The 17,490-nt window shown below is 47.1% G+C and overlaps 1 protein-coding gene across 2 annotated transcripts in view; it reads right to left on the reverse strand.

Moving 5' to 3' along the window:
• Nucleotides 1-17,490, reverse strand: part of VOPP1 (VOPP1 WW domain binding protein) — a 96,739-nt gene that overhangs the window by 28,706 nt on the left and 50,543 nt on the right. For both annotated transcript variants that reach the window (XM_023232003.2, XM_023232001.3), the window contains exon 2: nucleotides 17,358-17,416. In XM_023232003.2, the coding sequence (XP_023087771.1) occupies nucleotides 17,358-17,416 (59 nt within the window). The remainder of the gene's footprint in view (nucleotides 1-17,357; nucleotides 17,417-17,490) is intronic.

A 17,490-nucleotide genomic window follows, 5' to 3' on the forward strand; every position in this document is an offset into this window, starting at 1 on the left:
CTGCCATTTTTACTCCTAATTCTACTATATTTTGTCCTCAAGTGATCAAATTCTAGGAGATACAACTCTCATGAAGACCCTCTCAAATCGGACACCCCAGCTCACTGCCTAGCCATGAACAGCATTCTCTGCAGGTGCTGACGGTGAGGGAGGGGGGAGAGGGAGGTGCAGAACAGAGACGACAGACACCCGTAGCTTAGGGAGAACTGGCCGTGATCCTCTGAGCTCCTGCTAGTTCCCTCCCATAGATCCACCACCCTGTGCCACCATGATGCTCCTGTGTCTCTCCCTCTCAGGTTTTACCCCAACTATAACGGCAGCTGCTCCAGGTCCAAGCACAGCCAATGCTTAAGAGGTATTAATACTTGGGTCCCTCCAATACTGATAGCCATGCACTTGATATAAAAGAGGAAAACAGGTACACACTAATAAATTTAGTGACTGAATTGTTTTCGTGAGCTAAATTTGCTAAAATGCTTCCCTTTCAGCTTTACACTTACAAGGAAGCATTTGCTGCCTGGAAACCTAAGCCCTATGGCATTCTATCTCCCATGCTCGAGAGAGCAGACTACCAGCTTTCAGACATATGTAGAGCCCTCGTCCAGAATTAATACACACACACCCCTCAGCCTGAGAACATATCCGTCCTAGAATATCTGGAGTATAACGGATTACAAGTTCCTCTTTGTTGGCAAGATACAACATCTATGTGCTCTAGCTCACTTTTCAGAATCCAAATTTGGAACACCAGCAGCAAATACACGCTGTCAACTGATTATCACTTTCTTCTCTCAAAACACAGGGACGCTTTATGCTCCTTCCATGAGCTGAAGACCCATTCACTCTCCACATTCTTGCAGCTCATCTGCGGCCCTGGCCCAACTCCCAGTGTGGATGCTGGCAGGCCCCAGCTACTCAAAGGAGCACACAATTACCTAGGTGCTGACACTGTTACCCCTTTTCTCTCTGCTGCTTTCTTCCTTTTGAAGCTGCTGGTAAATTGGGGCCCTAAGCACACACACCTGCTGATGTTTCAAAACGCTGCAATTACAAAGAGGTATTCACTGCAACACTGAGCTTAATTAAAGTAGTAAACATTACCAGGCAGTCGAGCACACTGAAGACACCCATCGTGGATGCATCAAGTCAAACACTCCTAGTGCCCTCAGCCTCAGAATGGCAATGCTGCTCCCAAGGACGTCACAAGACTACACCTTTGCAGAACAGATCAGAATGGAGAAAACAGCAAGGGCTTTTTCATCTTTCTCTGTGTGCCAGATGTATAAATTCTCAGACTTGCCATAGAAAGGAAGAAACATTACTCTTAACTAAATTCGCTCCACAGCATATCTAATTATAGTCCTGAGACTGTGAAATACACATGATACTTCAAAAGAATGAAAAGATCATGTATAGCAGCAGACGTGGGCCCCTGGACTTGACTTACTGCTGTTAGCCAAGTATTCCTTACCGTACCCCTGGATACAAATGTAGATTTCTGCTGAGGTCAGAGAATGGGTAGTCCACTCTGAGCAGCTGCTGACAGGTAACTAGGTATATTATACAGATAAAATCAGGTGTCTGGCTTCTCTCCCCTAGTCAATGATAGGACCTGCAGTCCCTGGGATTCCTCATGTAAAAGGAAATGTATGTCTGAGAGTCTATGGGCCACGATTTAGACATGTGTCAGAGCAACAAACAAATGCAAACAACAGGTGGCCACTGTGGGAGTTTTTGGAGCCTAAGAAGGAAGCATGTGTTATGCTTAGTCCTGTACGGGAGGAAAGAGGGTATGTATGGCCACTGGACACATTTAATTCTTAGCCTTTGGGTTACATAAATCTCAAAAGTAGGAAAGGATAACATACTAGGTCAAGGAATGTTCAGTGTTAGTGAAGTCACAGAATCTTTCTATGTAAAAAAGAAAAAAGCCAAATGTCAGTTTGTAAACTTTTCCATGTGTTGTTGCTATGGATGGAAAGTGTCTCCCCCAGATGGTTGTTGAAAGGCTACCCTGCAATGGGATGGTGTTAAAAGGTGGGGCTTTTGGAAGGTGATCCGGTCACCAAGCTGAAGCCCTTGTGACAGGGTTGGGGTCTCTGTAAGAAGAGTCATGAAGAGGGCTTGCTGCTTGCTTCGTTCCTCACCACGTGAGGATAGAACAAGACAGCGCCTACGAACCACGGAGACAGCCCTCATCAGACACCAGAGCTGAAGGCACCTTGGTCTGGGACTTCCAGCCTCCAGAGCTGTGAGAAATAAACACACACTGTTTAAGCCCCACAGCCTCTGGTATTGCTGTTACATCAGCCTGAACTTAAGCACCACTTTAGCGGTAATCACAGTTAAAAGGATTTACAGAAAATCATCTCTGCATCTGGTGGAGCAGCTAAAGTCTGAGTAAAATATTCAGGGTGCGCGTCTGGAGACAGAGTTGGTGGGGACTGTAACTTTTTTGGGGGAGTTCGAGAATCCAATCCTTTCTCCTGCCTGCAGGATTAACCCTCAGCAAACCTTTCTCTTCACTAAGCACTTGCTGGCACAACACCTCCTTTCTCCCGTCCAGTCCCAGTCTCTCAGTTTGACAGCTGGTCTGTTCTCCTCAATCACACTGCCCCTACCAGCTAACCCTGCTTTTCACACTACTCATTATCATCTGCATTCTCCACAGAGCTGAGCCCGCAGCACATACTTGAAGGAGGCTTCCCGAGTTAGAAGAAGGAAGTACATTCAGGCTTATCAGTGGCCTTTGATTAGCTACCTATGAGAAATTGGGCTCTCCAGTAATCTAAACACAGAGCCCTATAAAAGCTTCAGTAGAAAACTCCAAAGGATATGTGAGCCTCTGGGGGAGCAGAGGAGGGCTCCATCCTCAGCCACCCAGTGCCCCGGCAAATCTCGTAAGGACTACAGAGCTCTGTGCCTCACCTGGATCAAGGAATCCACCTGACCGTTTAGTGACTGACCTTCCCCTCCAACCTGCCCAGGCAGAGGCTGCCACTCACTGCAGCATGGCCCCAGGGCACGTGCCTTCCATGACCATGGGCACTGTTCCTTGTGCAGAATCCAAGGCAGGCCCCGCTAGGTTGATTCATGACTCACACAGTCTTTCTTTCCAGTGTCCAAAGGGACTCACATATTCTCCCAAGCCTTGTCTTCTCCAGGAAACAGTATCTATCTTGGGCAAAATTACGGTTTCTCTTTATTGGGAAGAATCCCAGTTTACTCTCATTTCCACACTTACTGGAGCTTCAGGCAGGATTAACCTTTTTAACAACTGTGACACAGTCAAATCCTAATAAACCTTCCATCTAAACTTCCAAGTTCTTCTCAGTAGGTTCTGTCTTCCCATGCTGTACAGGTGCAGTACAGTCTGGGACCCAAATATAGGACTTCATGTTTATCCATAAAAAGGGTAAACTTATGCAATCTGGCCCTTTACTTTTATCCTGTCAAGAGCCTTTGGATCCTCATTCTGTCACTCAAGGCATTCACTATTTCTTCCAGTTTTCTGTCACTGACATGAAGGATATGAGTCAAGTTTTCCCGGGACCCAGGACTGCTGAATTTCAGGCCACCCAACCAACTCTGCTCCTCCTCTCTGCAATGATCACAAACATGACTTAGAATGGCCATGTCCAAAAATCCACAGTTGGGTCAGGAAGAGATGAGACTGGGGCCTGAAAATGAAGAGGAATCTTTCCATGCCCTGAAACTGAAATTCAAAACCTGAGATCTTACCAAAGTCCAGCAGGCTGCCTGCAGAAAGAAAACCAAAGGGAGAGAGAGAAGGCTGCACCACGAAGTGAGTCCTGGCTTAGCTGCAAGGAGTCCAGGAGTGTGCAGAAACGGAGGGTGAGGTGGGAATACGGAAAGGTGAGAGCCCACGAGCTCAGCCCAACTCACAGCCAGATGCTCCCTACTCAGATGGAGATCAGTTTAGCATCGGGATTAAAAAAATGGGCACGTGAATTTTATAGTATGTGAATTATACCTTAATTTAGAAAGAAAGAGAGAGGGGGAAGGAAGGAAGGGAGGGAGGGAGGGAGGGAGGGACGGACCTCCTCTACCCACAACTTGTACATATGATCAACATGGCATGCCTTCCCTATTTTCATTCAAGTCAATGCTAAAATACTGATGAAGTCAATGGTGAATTCCATTAGAGACGTTCCTTCTATGTTGAGATTTTACTAATCATAATTTTATAAATACAACTATTATACCAGTTACAAATCCACCTAACTGGTCTATTTATTACTGATCTTCTCGGCAGAGTCAGATCACTGATGTCCTGGTCTCACGGTCCCATAAAAGACCAACCCAATATGACCTCAGAGAGGCAAACCCAAATTAATTGTAATCGAGCACAAAACACCCTTTTAATAATTTCCTGATGCCTTCAAGAGGTCCCCACTGCTCTGGCGACTGGCCTGATGAGCCCACCTCCCATCTCTCACCCATGTCCTTCTAAAATCTCACACTGGTGCCCTGGGCATTCCTGCCTCTTCCCTCCTAGACAAGTCATCTGTGATCATCAGGACATTGTCCACTAACTCTTGCAGGCTCGCTTCCCTTTCAGATGACATCACAGCCTCACACTCCTCTCTCCCAACTATAAGTCTATTATGAGAAAATGTATTACTCATCACCATTTTTTGAGACGGAGTTTTGCTCTTGTGGCCCAGACTGGAGTGCAGTGGCACGATCTCACCTCACTGCAACTTCCCCTCCCAGGTTCGAGCGATTCTCCTGCCTTGGCCTCCCAAGTAGCTGGGATTACAGGCATGCGCCACCATGCCTGGCTAATTTTTATATTTTCAGTAGAGACGGGGTTTTACCCATGTTGGTCAGGCTGGTCTCAAACTCCCAAACTCAGGTGATCCGCCCGCCTCAGCCTCTCAAAGTGCTGGGATTACAGGCACTTTGAGCCAGTGCGCCCAGCCCCACAAGCTTCTTTATAACATTACTTAATACACTTGTGCATTTCCAGCCTTAATATGGCATAACCTTCTGGGTCATATCCTGGCTTTGCCTTTAGGAGTGTTGGGATTACAGGTGTGAACCACTGCACCTGGCCCAGAGTTTCTGAAACTCCACCCTTGTGTTTCTGCGGTAGAGGTTTTCCCTCTTTCTCCTTTCAGTAAACTGCTGACCATTTAAAATCAGTTCTATTCAATCCTATCCTGAAAAACAATCCTCCTAGTTTCTGGCTGACTAAATATAAGGTTAAAAAAATAAATCCTGGCCATATGTCTCTTTCAGAGACACAGTAATTACCAGAAACCACCTTCTCCGGAAGGTGTTTTTCATTTTCCATACAAAAGTGAAAAACAGAAGTCTGTTTATGAGCTCACAGTGAGATCCTGTCGCTATAAAAATCTTTAAAATTAGCCAGACGTGGTAGCACATACCTACAGTCCTAGTGACTCAGAGCCTGAGGTGAGAGGATCACTTGAGCCAAGGGGTTTGAGGCTGCAGTGAGCTAGTACTGCACCACTGTGTTCCAGCCTGGGTGACAGAGCAAGACCCTGCCCCAAATTTATTATCCATTTTAATTTCATAATAAATTTCCTATCACTGAAATCACACAGGCATTATAAATACTAACGGAATTAGCTGAGTTTGGCAATGAGATCAGGAAGGGAGATAGATTCTAGTACCTAAAAACTGGAAACTTACACTGAGGTTCACACCTGGCTTACTTTCTCAGCTCTATTTTTACTTGAGTTGGTCTTAGTCCATTCAGGCTGTTATAACAAAATACCAGAGCTTGGGCAATTTATAAACAACAGAAATTGATTGCTCATAGTTCTGGAGGCTGGGACGCCCAGGATCAAGGCCCAGCAGATTCAATATCCAGTCAGGGCTCCTTGCTTCATAAATGATGTCTTGCTGCTGTGTTCTCACAGGGCAAAAGAGGGCAGGGGAGCTCCCCGCAACCTCTGTTGTAATCTCATTCATGAGGACAGAGCCCTCATGACTTGGTCACTTCCCCAAAGGCCCCACGTCTTACTACTAATACACTGGGTGTTAGGTTCCAACATATGAATTTTGTAAGGACACACATATTCAGACTATAGCAGCTGGTTAGCTGTTATATGCAAATGCTCAGAACTCTTAAGTCTGCATTCCAGCTCTGGACTACATCCTGCCCTCTTCCACCTCTGCTGCAAAAGTGAATTCCTCACTGGCTCAATTTCCTGGGTATTCTCCAAGAAGTCCAAACTCCACATGCATACATGACATTCTCTACTCAGTCTTCTACTGAATCTTTCCCGGAACCTATTCTTTCCATGGTCTCCCTCTCACTGTCTTCCCAACCAGAAACCTGTGATTTATTTGACTCCCTTTACCTCTATATCGACTCTTCTGTGAGATGCTTTTCATGACCACCGCCTGTTCCTCAGCCCTATTTCTACAGGAGTCAGACTGTCTTACCTTTACTACAACCACAACCTCCTCCCCTTTAGACCAGAGGACTGTGTCGTCATACTGTTCCTAGACCAAACTGAGGGTCAGGCTGTTATTTCTATGGCCCAATAATGAGATGCAGATGGGGAGGAAGAGAATTTTTATTTCTGCAACCAATTACCGGTAGAAGGCCTGGAAATTATGGCCAGACCACCTCAAAATTACAGTTTTCCAGAGCTTATATACCTTCTAAGCTATATGTAAGTGTGCATTCATCTAGACATAAGTCTATATGTATATGTCTACCTGTAAGTGTGCATTCATCTAGACATAAGTGATTAACTTCTTTTAAACTACAACTGTAACTGGAGCCTCAGTAAATTCACGTAATCTAAATGGGTCCAGGTGCTGGGGTGATTATCCTTATCTTGTCTCCTGCTAAATCACAGAGGTTTGGGGAGTTCCTTCAGACCCCCAATAAACTTGTTTGTGGAGGCCTGGGGACTTTCTTCAGACACCAAAAAAAACTTATTTAATCCTAAATGGGTCATGTTAAGAATTCCTTCGTTATTTTATCATGCTTTAAGGCCCAGGAAAGGCCTAGGCAAAACTCCTGGTGGGCTTTTGTTACATCCCAGCCTTTATATAACGGCACTGGCTTTTTTTAGCTTTTAATATTAACTTAACTATTCAGCCCATACTGAAACACTTGTTATGGAGGCCTGTGTTGGTGAGACCTGGCCTGCCACAATGCTGCATGCAGGAGGGAGTCTCAGCCCCTCAGACAGCATTTGAGGCTCTTCTCGCTAGGCTTCTCCCTCCTTTTCCCATCTCATCTCCTGCCATCAACCAGGCACCCTGGACTCCAGCCCCGTGGTCCCCACTGCACCCTGCACCTTCATGCTCCCATGCCTGCACTCTTCCCAAATTCTCTGACAGCTCTGTGCTGCTTCAAAGATCAGACCTGTGAGGTCTCTCCCAACACCATCCCCTGCTCTCCCCAATCCGTCCTGCTCCTCCCTTGGCAGGACCCCCATTTCTACAGTTCTCACCATGTGCAATATTGTGGTTAACTGTTAGAGGCCTGTATCTTTTACACCAGACGCGAGCTTGAGAGCAACCCCATCTCATTCCTCTATGCAGAGCCCAGGTATCCACCTTGGTTTCAGAACCTTGTAAAGGTTTTGACTTAAACAGAAGGGATGTTGCAGCAGAAAGGCAATTCAGCAAAGCTGGGAACAATACATTAATTAGTAGGAACTCAAAGCATACAAAGGACACTGATTAAAATGTTAACACAGTGCTGGTGAGGACAGTTTGAAACAGGTGCTCCCAGGCAATGATGGCCTATTATCATGATGACCCTCAGGGAGAGCAGCTGGACTGTATTTAGTAGAATATAAAATAAGCATAAGCTTTGATTCAGCAATTCAATTTCTGCAAATTTACCCCATATGATATGGCCAGCATTAAAATATATGACACATCGTACCAAATGGAATTTTTAAAGACTATAAATGGCCTGTCTGTTCAAATATGTTCTTGCTACCAAGTGAATTATTAAAAATTTGTTTATGCGCACAGCTAAAAATTTTAGAATGTAAAAGAAAAATATCTTTGTCCCTGCCTTTCTGGATAAACCAATGTATTTCTTATATATATTCATGATATCTCATGTCTCCCTAAAATATATAAAACCAGGCTGTGCCCCAACCGCCTTGGGCACGTGTTGTCAGGACTTCCTGGGGCTGTGCCACGGGTGCACGTCTTCAACTTTAGTAAAATAAACTTTCTAAATTAACTGAGACCTGTCTCAGATTTTCTGGGTTTACAAGAATTACAGACAAGGAACTGAGAACCTTCAACAGTTAAAACAAAAACTCCAAAATATAGGCACTACCTGTATAAATGAATGAGGAGGCATCCCCAGGAAATATTCTGCTACTATCAAAAAGAATGAGGGGCTTTGTACACTGATTTAGAAGCAAACTCACAATGTATAGTTAAAAGGAATCAAGTTCAGCTGGGCGCAGTGGCTCACACCTGTAATCGCAGCACTTTGGGAGGCCAAGGCAGGCGGATCACTTGAGGTCAGGAGTTCGAGACCAGCCTGGCCAACATGGTGAAGCCCTGTCTTTACTAAAAATACAAAAATTAGCCAAGCGTCGTGGTACGTGCCTGTAATCCCAGCTACCCAGGAGGCTGAGGCAGGAGAATCACTTGAACATGGAAGGCGGAGGTTGCAGTGAGCCGAGATCGTGCCACTGTACTCCAGCCTGGGTAAGAGTGAGACTCCATTTCCAAAAAAAAAAAAAAGAGAGAGAGAGAAATCAAGGTCACATTTTAGGGGTCTAAAGCGCTTAAGCAGAAGACCACCAGCGAAAATTTCTCCCTGTTATAGAGAAGATGTCTTCAACTTACACCAGGAATCTTCATTGATAAATCCAAGAACTGAGAGAAAAGAAATTCTGCTCTTGAATATCTGCCCCCTCCAGGTTGCAACCCGAAAGCTGTGCTCCATCTCCTGATGGCAGAACAGTGAGGGTCTGCAGCAGGCATATGGAGCACTCAGCCAGGGAAGTGCCCCCACCCCCACTGCCCTCTTCCATGCATCCTGGAAGGCCCCAGTGCTGTGGGAGGAGAGCTCAGCAAAGGAGTCCAGCTGACTTCTGCACAGAGGGACCTCCCCATCAGGCTCAGCGTCTGCTTGCAGAGCCATAAAGGGTGCCTGCTGGTCAGAGGTGACCTTGTGTCCAGGGAGCCTGGGACTGACTCTGGCACTTGCGCTCCTAGCAGGAAGGTAAAGCAGCCCAGCGGTGCCGGCTCTGCCAACCTTGTCTCTGGATCTCGATTTGACACCTGTGAACAGCACTTCATCCACTCACAGTATTAATTATTCACAGCAGAGAAATGAACCCAGAGGCAGCCAACAACACAGGGTAATGTAAGCACTTTAAAAGAAGCTTCACACTCCAATAGTAGACTTGGGAATAGGGCCTGAAAGCAGCCTGGTCAAAATTGATAGTGTTGGCAGGAGTGGGCTCTTCCTCCTGCTGGATAAGCCCTGGACCCTGGGCTCCTCCAGGACAGGTCCTGCCTCCCTCATCCCTAACTTCCCATCATCCCTACACACCAGCTCCCTCCCACTTTAGTAGCGCTCTGGAAATTACAGGTACTCAGTAAGGCATGACACTGATGATAATATTCCTTAATTCTGTTTCATGGATCCTATCTTCCCTTTATCCAGCCGTTTGACAACATGCAACCATCCATTTTTTCCCTTCCATGCTCTCCTTTGAGCTTGGCGGTGTGTAAATCCCCTATCGTCTCAGTGGAGTTGACTTCTGAGAAGCTTCCTCACATTCTTTCCTTCAATGGTACTTAGATCTGAACGAAAAACTAAAATAAGTGAGCAAACAGAACACCCCGAACCCAAATACCCTGAAGCTCTGCCCCATCCATGTGGCAGCCAGAGATGTGACCCAGTCATAAAAAAGACCTCTAAAGATGCTGCAGGCCCAGGGAGACCGCATCTCCTGGTGTCAGCTGCCATGTCAGTAAAACTAGATGAGGATGGTCTTAGGGTTTCCTGGCATTCTATGAGAATGGAGGTAAGTAAAGTAAAACTTCGGAGTCAAATCTTTTCCTTCTCCCAGCTCTTCAAAGGGCCACAAGGCTATTTTCACTTTTAAATCATTGGTGTCCAATCAAGAATACTCAACCACTTCTAACCCATCCTCAATTTTCTGGGGGACAGAGATTCATTTCAATATATAGTAACAAGAAATGTGCACATCTAAATCGTCAGCTCTCTCTGGCTTATTAAAGTCACATGAAAAAGTCATCGTCTGAAGTCCAGGTAACTGTCAGAAAGCACCTGATATGTCTAAGGAGCCACGAGATCTGGTCCAGTGAGGCCAGGCTCCCAGATCCACCCCAGTGCCTGACTGGAAGCAGCGCCCTTTCTCACACCATCATGTCAGTACCAAGACCTGCAGAAGAAAGAAGACTCACTGGCTTGGAAGGAGACATGAAGTGGTCGCTTTGTACTTGGCAGGCAGGCTGGGCCCTTCATGAGCTAAAATCCATCTCCCATTTGTCACTTGTTTCTGCTACAAGACACATGCCTGCTCAGCCATTCATCTTTTATTCTCTAAGCTATAAATTATTCCGAGCAGCCAGCCAGAGTGCTGTGGAATAAGCAGGATGAGACCCTGAAGGTGATCTAGCACAGGAAACGGGGGCCCAGAGAGGTTGGACATTTGCCCAAGATCACACAGCAACCTGATGGCACAGCTGGTCTAAAGATGATCTCTTCAATTCCAGTCCCTTAAATATTTTCCATCCCCAAAGACTGCTTACAGAATCACTCCTTCTGTCTCCAACCCTCCTTAGGCCACCATTTGTCTCCATTACTAAAGGTATACTGAGGGCCTTCTATGGGCCAGGACCTGTGTTAGCACAGAAGGTATAAAAATCAGCAAGACAGGCTCCCAGTCTAGGGAGGAGACATACAGATGTTTTATTTCAGCAACTGCCGTGAAGGAGCATGGTACCCATGCACCAACGAGGGGTATGGGCTGCAGAGAGGGACCCTCATCCCCAGCTCTCTGGAGATGACACCGTAGTGTGCTTAGGCAAGCACTCCACAAATGTCAGCCATTGCATTCCCAGGCTGTGTATCTGGCAGACTCTGTGTCTTAGCTAGTTTGGGACAACTCGGGGCCGTCCTCTGCTCTGTCCTGCTGCAAAGGCAGATGCAAAGAAGTGGGCAGGTCTCAGCTGTCCTTGTGGTGAGTTGCGGCTGTGCAGTGCTGCTGGAATGGGCTCTGCCTCCTGCTGGATAAGCCCTGGACCGTGTGTGACATACTTGCACCTCTGTCAGCTGTGGAGGAGCCTCCCGAGGTCCCTGTCCACACCCTGGCATACAGGCACGCCCTGTCACCTCCAGCCTGCTGCTGCCTCCTAAGCCACCGCCCTCTCTCTGCTCTTCTGTGCACCAAGTCCTCTTAGGGGTGGGTGGCTGTGAGCCAGGTGGCCTCTGGGGGGCTGAGGAGCACCTGGGCTGGAAATCTCAGTGGAGAGGGTGACGTTTCTTATAGTCACTGCTCCTGACCCAAGAGGCCTCCCACTACCCACAAAGGGGGGTGGTGTCAACTCAGGCACCGAGGAAGGCCCAGGTAACCACTGGCAGATATCGAAGACGGGCTGGGACAGGCTGCCTCCCAGAGTGTCACCAACAGCATGCCCGGCAACGAGGTGAGTTTGTCCCCTGGGGCAGAGGTCCCCAGGTAAAATCAGCGGACCCATCAGCCACCATTGGACACAGAACCCCCAATCTTCTCCAAGCTCAGTGTTAAAATCTGCCAAACGGAACTGCAAATATCAGAGAGAATACAGGCATCCCAAATAGTGACTGAGTCCTTACTCTGTATCTCACATGCACAGCAGTATTCATACTGCACAGCAACCCAGTGCAGCAGGCACCACAAACACGCCTTTTTAAAGAGAACTGAAGCCGTAGGCTGAATAGCACCTGGAGCTACCTCCTCCCAAGCCACTCCACTTCCCCTCTGCGCCACAGAAGCAGCAGGCACAGACTCTGTGACAGGCAGGAGCTCCCTGTCACCTGATGAGGAGGATTCAGTGCTGCCCGCAGACACCTGGACATCAGACTGAGCTCCCAGACGTGGACCTGCATCTAGGCTCTTCTCTGACAAATGCCACCTTAGTCGGCAGCACTTTTCTGGACTGAGAGGGAAGTGTGCTGTTTGCTGCTTTGGATCCTGCAGGACATGCTCCTCGGTCAGTTCTCACCTTTATCTTCTCATCTCTGGGCTCCAGGAAGCTCACACGGTGGCCCGTTTCAGGCCGTGCTGGCAAAGGAGCTGAGGGAGCGAGGCCCGAGCAGAAGCTCGTCTCGAGGATAGAATGCAAGCCAAGGGGTGGGAGCTGCTGAGGCCACACAGCCACTTGCTGTTTTTAAACCACATTACTAAGAGGAGACACCTAGTAAGCCCTGAACCAAAGCACAGAAAGGCACATTTTAATTCAGAGCTCTTGGAAGGGCAGCTTGCAACAGGAACTAGGCAGGTAGTGAAGGGAAGTAAAGGGGGAAACATTATTGGAGGGAACAGGAATGTGTTGCTTTTCTGTTCAGATCCCGAAGGGTCTTTTTCTTCAAAAATAATTATATCTTGTTTATACATGTAATACACAGTCTCCCAGACCAACAATGGAAAAATATCAAATTAAGGAAATGAAACAAACCTTGATGCAGGGATAGGGTAGAAAGAGAGAGATCATTTAGCACAAAGAAATCAGAATAGATGAGATGAGAGAAATCAGAACATTTTTTATGTCTAGGTAGCTGCAGTGGCAAACCTACATTTCATTAAAAGAGATCAGCCTCTGTTAGCTTACTAACTGGCACACTGGAATGAAATGCAGGGACAGGCAAAGTAGGGAGAAGGCGGCTGCCACCTGGGATTTCCGGTGAGACAAAATGAAATCAGATTATCAAATATAGGAATAAAATCTCTAAAACAAGTTTGCAACCTAGATGTTCCCTCCTCAATGCATTCTGCATGGTGAGTTACACTCACAAAACAGAGATGTTGTTTGAAATATATATTTTCTGCAGGGGAAGGAAAAAAAACAACCTCTAACAAAACAGGATGTCACCTTGAGTAAACATATTTGTAAGGAGTATCTATTTCGGAGAATCTTAGCACTTTACCCAGATGAAATGAAACATAGAAAATACTGGAAATGTACTTTTTAGATGAGATCTGTTATAATTTAAGGTTTTGTTTGTTTGTTTGTTTTGTTTTGTTTTGAGATGGAGTCTCACTCTGTAGCCCAAGCTGGAGTACAGTGGTGTGGTTCACTGCAACCTCTGCCTCTGGGGCTCAAGTGATTCTCACGCCTCAGCCTCCCGAGTAGCTGGGACTACAGGCTTGTGCTACCATGCCCAGTTAATATTTTTTGGGGAGGGGGGGGATTTTAGTAGAGACAGGGTTTCACCATGTTGCCCAGGGTGGTCTTGAACTACTGAGCTCAGGAGATCAGCCCAACTCGGCCTCCCAGAGTGCTGGGATTACAGGCATGAGCCACTGTGCCAGGCCTAATAAGTTTTTTTTAATGTAATGTTGAAGATGCTTCAGAAATGACTAGTCACACTCACATGACTATACCACTGCTGCCTGAGGCACAGGTACCTTCCCTGTCCTGCACACCACAACGCAACACAACTGACACATCGTGGGCCCTCCACAGACACCTGTGGATGAAAGTGCAGCCGTCACCATCCCCAGGACAGCACCCTGCACACCGGCCATGTGTTCAGAGGCCAGGCTGGCAGCAATGTGCAATGGCAGCCTGCTGCCTCCCTGCATCTCCCTTGGCCAAGGCCCCCGGCAGCAGGGCAAGCCTGGGCTAGATGTGAGTCTCCTGTACCTGTACTGCCTTCTGCACCAAGGCAGCAGAAACCACAGTGGGCTTCAGAGATCAACAATAATGTAGCCCTCAAGGTTAACTCTAGGGCAGCTGTGCCTCCTGCAGGTCAAGCACTTCCAGTGGGGGTGTAGCTACCGTCTCTTGCCTGTAGCAGACCTCTCCTTGAGCGAGACAAGCTTGGAAGGAGTAGAATACAGCTAAGCAATTTCTATTCATTCCCCTTTAAGAAAAATGCTTCATGACCCCAACTTGATGGACAGCATAGAAGACAGCTTTGGAGAAGACAGTTTTTGAGTATTAAATATCTGGACCAGTTAGGATATTGGACAAGCCACCCCATGTATGCTTGCTGGCCCCCAAAAAAACAACTTTCTCCTTGACACCACACTGGGTTCACCTCTGTGTCAAGACACTGTGGTCCCTCGCATGTGCAGGGAAGTGCCACACTGAGTCTGTAGCACTCATCTCATGAGCATATGTAACAGAGAGGTGAGCTGGCCTTGGGTAGGTTATGTTCTTATAGGACTTCTGCACTGGTCATGTGCAAGCCCTGTGCCTCAAACCTGGAGGGTCAGAATTCGCAGTCACATCTCATAGAGGAAGCAGCTGATAAGGTCACAGAGCTGGTAAACAACAGAGCGGAGGGATGGGAAGACTGGTACTAGACAGAGGTGAGGACCGCATCACGTGGGGAAAGTGCTCGATGCTACTGCACGTGTCACCTTAAAATGGTTAATTCTGTTCTTTGAATTTCACTTCAATTAAATAAAAAAGTAACAGAGCAAATATGTGAACTCTGCACGAACATGATGACAAACATCAGGTGCCACGCACTGGGCCACGCAGCAGGGTTACGGAATGCACAGGCCATGGCCCCATCCTGAAGAACTTGCCGCGTGGTGCAGTTTGCTGGTGTTGTCAGCACTCTCTCACAGCCAAAACAGCAGGGGAGGAACAAACTCTTATGGAGACAGGGAACTGAGTCAGAAGAGGCTCAGAGAACTGGAGAATGATCAAAGGTCCCCTACGTGGGTTGGCGCTGCTGACCGCATGGTGGGAACTGCAAAGAAACGCATCCGCTCAAAATCGAGGATGGCCGCTATGTGCCGGGCACTATCCTACGCCTTGTTGGGAAGCCAAGTATTTGTAACTTGTTGCCCTCATGAGACTCACAATAAAGAAGGAAGATAAAGCCAGACACTCTCTTGAAAGTCTACTGTTAAAAGGACATTGTTCCTGATGGTTTTAAGCAAGAAAGTGACATGGAAATTTAGAAAGACATGAGAACTGGATGGGAGAAGAGGTTGAAAGGAGACTAGTTAGAAAGTTTCAGCAAGGGTTCAGAGGGACATTCGCAGATCTGGATTTGGGTGAGGACACTGGGAAGAGAGGAGAGAAACAAAAAGACCAGAGGCCGAACAGAGAAGACTAGTGGGTGGGGCTGGGGTTTCCTGGCATCATGAGATCAGAAGACCTTAATTCACGTACAGGGCACAGGGCAATGCCAGGGCCTGGAGTAAGTACTTAATAACTGTTACCTGCTGTTATTCTCACACTGAGCTTCGTGTTCTCATGGTGACTTCACTTTTCCATTTTTCTGGACAGTGCAGCTAGGGAGCTCTGGATCCTTCTCCCCACCATTGGAAGAGAAAAGCACGAAAGGAAATTGGGCCACAGGCCTGAGTGACAAAAGCAGGGCTTGTCTCTGTATTCCCTGTCTCCAGTTCAATGCAATGCAAAACACTTTCAAAATATGCAGGGAACAAGTGAATGAATAAAGAACAAATGAACAAGTCAATACAAGAACAGCAGTGACCTCTGATGCCCAAGCTCTGACAAAGCTGACCTATAAAACAATTGGAGAAACAGGTTTTTAAGGAAGAGCACACAGAAGGAGGCGAAAGGTCCACATTTGCGCAAGAAGCTGAACAAGGAAATAAACCATACTGATGAAAATTCATTACGCTGAGAAGAATCGAAATATTTTCTCTTCCTGTTATCCCACAACCACTTCTCTTCAACCTGACAACTCTGTAATTAGAGCCCAAGTCCTTACGCTGCTGCTTTATTTTCCAAGTGGGGTCTGTCTTTCTGCAGCTGCAGAGGCTTCCTTCCAGGGCCCCCACGCCATAGGGCACATTGACTCCTCTTGTCAGTATGAAAGCAAGATGAGGAACATGGCCAGCTTCCTTGTGCTTCACCCCCCACTCACAGATACGCAGCCCTTCCCTCATACACTGGGCTCCTCAAGAATGACAGGTAAGAGGCTGAGCGAGGTGGCTCATGCCTCTAATCCCAGCACTTTGGGAGGCCAAGGCGGGCAGACTGCTTGAGGACAGGAGTTCGAGACCAGCCTGGCCAACAGGGTGAAACCCCGTCTCTACTAAAAAAAGAAAAATTAGCTGGGCATGGTGGCACACGCCTGTAATCTAAGCTACTAGGGAGGTTGAGGCATGAGAATCGCTTGAACTCAAAGAGGCAGGGGCTGCAGTGAGCCGAGATTGTGCCACTGCACTCCAGCCTGGTGACAGAGTAGGACTCCATCTCAAATAACAATAATAATGACAGGTAAGAAAAATGTATGTTTTGGCAGATTAAAAAATAACCCTTTTTCCTATTATATATCTCCTATCCAATTACCCTATATGCTAGAATATATAGTACTTCTGCTAGACTACAATATATATGCCTGAAGAATCTCAGGTTTTACAAAATTCAATACTGAAAATAATAGAGCTTTTGGGAAATTTTGGTTAGGGCATTCCACTCAATACCTAAGGAACTTCAAAACAGAATCAAAAACAGTGACTGATAACCTGGAGAGTTAATATGGTCACCAAGGCAGGTGGCTCCACAGGGCTGGTGGTTACCACAGCAGATATTACAAACATACAAAAACCGCACGAAGAAAATGCAGCAATGCCCTCATTACAGAAAGACTGGCAGACACCGAGGGGGCACTGGAAGGATTATAACCCACTCGGAGCCAAGAGCCACAAGAGGCTGTGATGACAGCTCTCTGGGGAGGAGGCCTCAGAGACAGGCGATCATTGTGATTTCCTACACACACGCACAGACACACACACACAGTCACAGTGGCTCCACTGAGGACTGTTTCTTGTCCCGTTCAAGGTCGTAAGGCTGCTCCTATGATTCTTGCTCTCTTTGCCTACGAAAATGTGTACACGCCAATATAATATTTGCCTTCCACAGACATCTCGCCCCTTTTAAACACTCACAAGTGAGCTCACCGGCATCACAGAACAGGGCACAGGATTTCAGGCTGTCCTCAGTGCAACTGGTCTGAGTGGGCCGTACGCCACGGTGAGGTCACCTGCTAATCCCCCAGCGAGGCAGGCCTGGCACCGCAGCAGAGGCTGGGCCATGTCGGGCTTTCCCCATCCCACACCCAGACCTTTAGCAAGACAATTCCCAGAGAAAGGTACAGCCACAGAATGAAGCCACAGAAAGGTGCAAATACTTACATATAATAGGTTGGATAGAGTCCTTCAAAATACCAGCAATGCTTTTTGGCTTCCGTGCACTGCAAAGAGAAGCAAGAAAAAGTTTATCAGCACTCAGGAATCTATATGTTGCTGAGTAGCTCTCACAAAGGCA

This window comes from Piliocolobus tephrosceles, chromosome 8, assembly GCF_002776525.5.
Source record: "Piliocolobus tephrosceles isolate RC106 chromosome 8, ASM277652v3, whole genome shotgun sequence".
Taxonomy (NCBI): Eukaryota; Metazoa; Chordata; class Mammalia; order Primates; family Cercopithecidae; genus Piliocolobus; species Piliocolobus tephrosceles.